This window comes from Neopsephotus bourkii, unplaced genomic scaffold (genome assembly GCF_033783945.1).
Source record: "Neopsephotus bourkii isolate Nb327-2 ecotype Australia unplaced genomic scaffold, CSIRO-AGI_Nbou_v1 NB_479, whole genome shotgun sequence".
In the NCBI taxonomy this organism is placed as follows: domain Eukaryota; kingdom Metazoa; phylum Chordata; class Aves; order Psittaciformes; family Psittacidae; genus Neopsephotus; species Neopsephotus bourkii.
Window position 1 is genome coordinate 2,269,747 of NW_026900980.1, and position 4,111 is coordinate 2,273,857.

At 43.4% G+C, this 4,111-nt stretch overlaps 1 protein-coding gene across 1 annotated transcript; it reads right to left on the bottom strand.

Moving 5' to 3' along the window:
* Positions 1-12: 12 nt before the first annotated feature.
* Positions 13-3,935, bottom strand: RBM48 (RNA binding motif protein 48). Its single transcript, XM_061350097.1, has 5 exons — positions 3,811-3,935; positions 2,932-3,122; positions 2,658-2,803; positions 1,175-1,710; positions 13-198 (listed from the first exon to the last, which is right to left on the bottom strand). The coding sequence occupies exons 1-5, from the start codon at positions 3,928-3,930 to the stop codon at positions 112-114; spliced, it is 1,080 nt and encodes a 359-aa protein (XP_061206081.1). The 5' UTR covers positions 3,931-3,935; the 3' UTR covers positions 13-111.
* Between the last annotated feature and the right edge of the window lie 176 nt (positions 3,936-4,111).

A 4,111-nucleotide genomic window follows, 5' to 3' on the forward strand; every position in this document is an offset into this window, starting at 1 on the left:
GAGAACTGAAAATACAATATAAAATAATTTTATTATTGACATAAAAGAAGTATTTTAAACTAAATTCTTTCAGGAAAAAGAAGGACTGTAAGAAGATATTGCCAGCAGTATCTATATTCTTCTTCTCTGCTTTACAAGTGGTTTAGCTGAGCTACACTCTGGCTTTTCCACAGATGTTCTTGACACAGAATCTGCTACCTAAATTGGGAGAAAAAAGAAGTCTTAGTAAGCTGTAACCACTCTTTTATGCTAGTTTTAGAGTAAGGCCACCTCTCCAAAATTTGAGTACTGGGAGGGAACTTTCCTGACAGAAAAAGGGAAAAAATAGCACCAGAGGCAGCACTGAATACAAGACATGAAAACCAGAAAATGGAAGTGCTCACAGTACCATTTTTGTATATTAACCACACAAACAAATTTCAGCTAGCCAGTGTTAACAGTGTTTTGTATCTTATCCCCCCTCTCCCTGCCAGAGGTGTTTTCAAAGGTTTAGTATGCTTTTGAAACTCAGGTACATGTTTTGACACAAACTTTAGAAGTGTATTTAATATAAGGGGTGTTTATTTATCAATTTGACTAGAGATAAGCTCTTTTAAATCAGTCTATTAGTCAGAGTCACAAAAACTTTTTCATATCTTAATTTAAATGGAAAGTTATAGCAGGAGTGCTTGACCTGCTAATGGATGAATATCTTCCATAAAAGATTATACAGCTTAAGCTTCTCACAGTAGAATGTGTGGTTCTGTACATCTTTTAATGCCATAAGTAGCATTGGAACAAAATTACATTGAACTCTGACTTATTATTTTTCACTCCCTTTCAATCAGAAACCAGGTACAAGTATCACACTGGATTCAGCACTACTACCTGCAAAGTTATTCCTCCTCCCCATGTGGAAAAAAAAAAGGTGTAGTTTACTAAAAATTGTGCGGGACCATGCACTGACATTTGTGCTTTCTGAAGTGTCGTGTCAGAGTTATGGAGTAGAATTGCCTGCAGTATTCTGCATTATGGAAGAGTTCAACAGTAAGAACGCTAGCTTTAAGTGACAAATAAATTGATAATACTGAGTAAGTGTTGATTTCACTTTTCTTACAGTCTCTCTTTTTATGGATAACAAGCACACGATACCTGTGTTTGAAAACGAAAACATCAGAACTTGCAGAACCCATACCTCTTTCAACTTAGTTCGAATTAATGTAGCTGAGGTATTCAGTGAATCATCGTCCAGATCTACTTTCGGTATTTCTGGTAGCTGTGGACCAATGATAACTTCAGCATTGTCCATACTTGTTCCAATGAGGGAAAACTTGGTACCTTCTTCTCTCTTCCTCTTACGTTCTTGCAGGCGAGTTGTCCGAGGCATAAACCGATTGATTCCATTATCAACTGGAACTGTCCTTTGCTGCATTAAGGAGTTCAGTGGAGTATGTTCTACTGGATTTGCATTTATTGTTAGGGATGTGTTTTGACCAAAGTGCCCAGGAGTTTCAGCAGAATTGTTATCATACTGGGGAAATGTCAACAGGCTCTGACTGTGATTCCCACAGGGATACCCCATGCTGTGGAATACCCCAGGAGAACTTGCAAAGCAGGATGGATCCCAGTTACTGGCTGCATGTGATCCTGATGTACTCCATGGACTGTCATGCCGGGAGTTCTTTGGGACAGTCTTCTTAGGCCCCTCTACTTGCTTTAACACAAAGCAATCTTTGAAACAAAGGAAAAAAGCAGCTTCACTATTTCATGTCATTATTAGTTCTAACACATAAAACTCATTTAAAACAATTACAGAAGTAATACCAGTAATACTCCATTCTCAGCCACCTTTCTGTGATTCTTTTTTCCCCAAGTGGCACCTTTCAAGCTGGAGTTTCCTGTCCTAGTCCCTCTGCTGGTTTGCAAGGGAACGCCTGAGCAGAAGGATTTCCGCAGTTTTGAGAACAGAAGGAAAGTATTTCTAATGTTGCAAATCATCGATTCTTACCTCAGTTATGAGTTCAAGGACAGGCTGCCTTGCAACATTGAAAAAAAGTAGGCATTTGGATGTTAAAAATCAGTGATTTTACTCCCTTTCAACATCCTCATGCAAGGAATAGTAGCAAAATACATAAGCACAAAAGGAGAAGCCTGTGCTCAGCAATTTGCTGATCTCTCAGCTGGCCCAGGCTTCAGTGCTGCCCAGGAACTCTGCAATGCAGCAGCCCCAGTAAACCCAGTCCATTCCTGGCATTCCTCCAGTGCCAGTATGCAGGCTGGAGAAATTTTTTGTGAGGTTCTGGCATAGTCCCCTTCCTTACAAAACTCTCCCTTTGAGCATGCCTGAACAGGCTGGAACAAAAGTGAAAAGATGAACCCAAATTTCCTGCCAGTGCTTGAAATTTCTGATAACATTTTGAAAAGAAAACTTCAATTATTAAAGCTCAAGCATTTCTTTTAGTCTAAACCAAAAATGAGAAGCTGCTTTGAAAAAGATGCTGCCCTCTATATACTGAAAAGTGTCTCCATTCTGCTGCAAACATACTGAAAATGCATCTGTAGAACAGTGTTAACTAGTTCGCTAGTTAAAAAGTTCTTTAATGGGCACTTCAACCAAAACCTCACTCACCCACCCCTGAAGTGAGATGTTAACATTCCACAGAAATTTAATTACAAACCTCTTTGATTTGTTGCTTTTGCGATGTACTTTCTTCTATCCTGCAACTTCTCCCTAGTTTCTTGGACTGTTTCAAACTCTGGAGCATAGCACACATGCAGCAAACTACCAAAGAAGCTTCGTTCATCCATTTTTTTCTTGGCCACCCTGGAGAGAATTAAACAGAATTGGCAAAACTGAGGATTTTACTTCAACTCTCCAGAATCTTAATGGATTGTAAATAAATTATAAAAAAGATTAAAAAAGCAAGAGGCAAATACTGTCCTCTCCAGTACCTTGCACATTGCAGTTTTTGGAATTTTATCAGATAAACTTCAGTAAATTGCTCTGCTGGATATTCATCTAGAGCATGATACTCTTCAATGGCACCATATAATGCAAATTGTTCAACTAATTCCTTCATAACCCCTAATGCAGGAACTCCTTGTATTAGTAAATAACGAGATTCCAAGTTGATCGTATAAACCTGGGTGGGGAAAAGAAAAACAAAAAAACGACTATTACAAAATGTACACATTATCGCTTCACTGCCAAAGTAAGCAATTTTCTCTGTTTTCTGTTGTTCCTCAAATCCTCTCAGGATGCTGACACCCCCACCGTACTCTGTTTTGACTTCACTCTTGAACGAGCTATCTTTCTCAGGCCAGCCCTAGAAGGTGCCGTTCAGTGCACTGTAAGTTAACTACACACACAAAAAGCAAGTCCGCCATTCTCGCCGCTGTCACAAGAAGCTCCTCCTATGCGGCAGGCAGGGCCCACCTGGAGCCGCTGAGCACCAGAGCTTCAGCACAAAAGTAGCCGAGGCCAGCGGCCCTGTGCACCTAGCTGCCTGCTGGCCACCACGTCTCCTTGCGCTGCTCTGCATCTCTGGGTCTGAGTTTCGCACGGAACCAGCCTAATCGCGCCACGTGCATTTCTACACGATTAATTTACAAAACGTAACGCGGAGTTAGTAGGTTTACCAGACCCAACTCTTCCTTCGGGGGTCTACTGGATACCTGAGCCCTCACACCGACGCACCCCGCAGCAAGGGGAGAAGAGCTATAGCCACCCGAACGGGGACAAGCACTGAGGAGACCGGCGGGGCCACAGCTGGATCAGCCCGGCTGAGCGGCCCCTGAACCCCGAGGGGCCGCAGCCGCGTCCGCTCCCACCTTCACGGCGCGCGGCCTCCGCCCCTCCCGGTACTTGGCGCGCGACTCGCAGACCCCTAGCTGCGCGTGGTGCTTGCAAGCATCCCCCAGCCCGCTGCCGCTACTGCTGTCGGCAGCCATCTTCCCATCGCCCACTGCGCCCCGCTCAGGCAGCTCTAGCTGCTCGCCGAGGAACCAGTCAACACACAGAACTCTCATTGGCTCCCGCTGAGGTGATCAGCCAGACAGAAAGAGCCGAAGCCCTCGATAGAGAAGCCAATCAGAGGCAAAGGATGGGTATATGCCGCGCCCGCATTGGCCA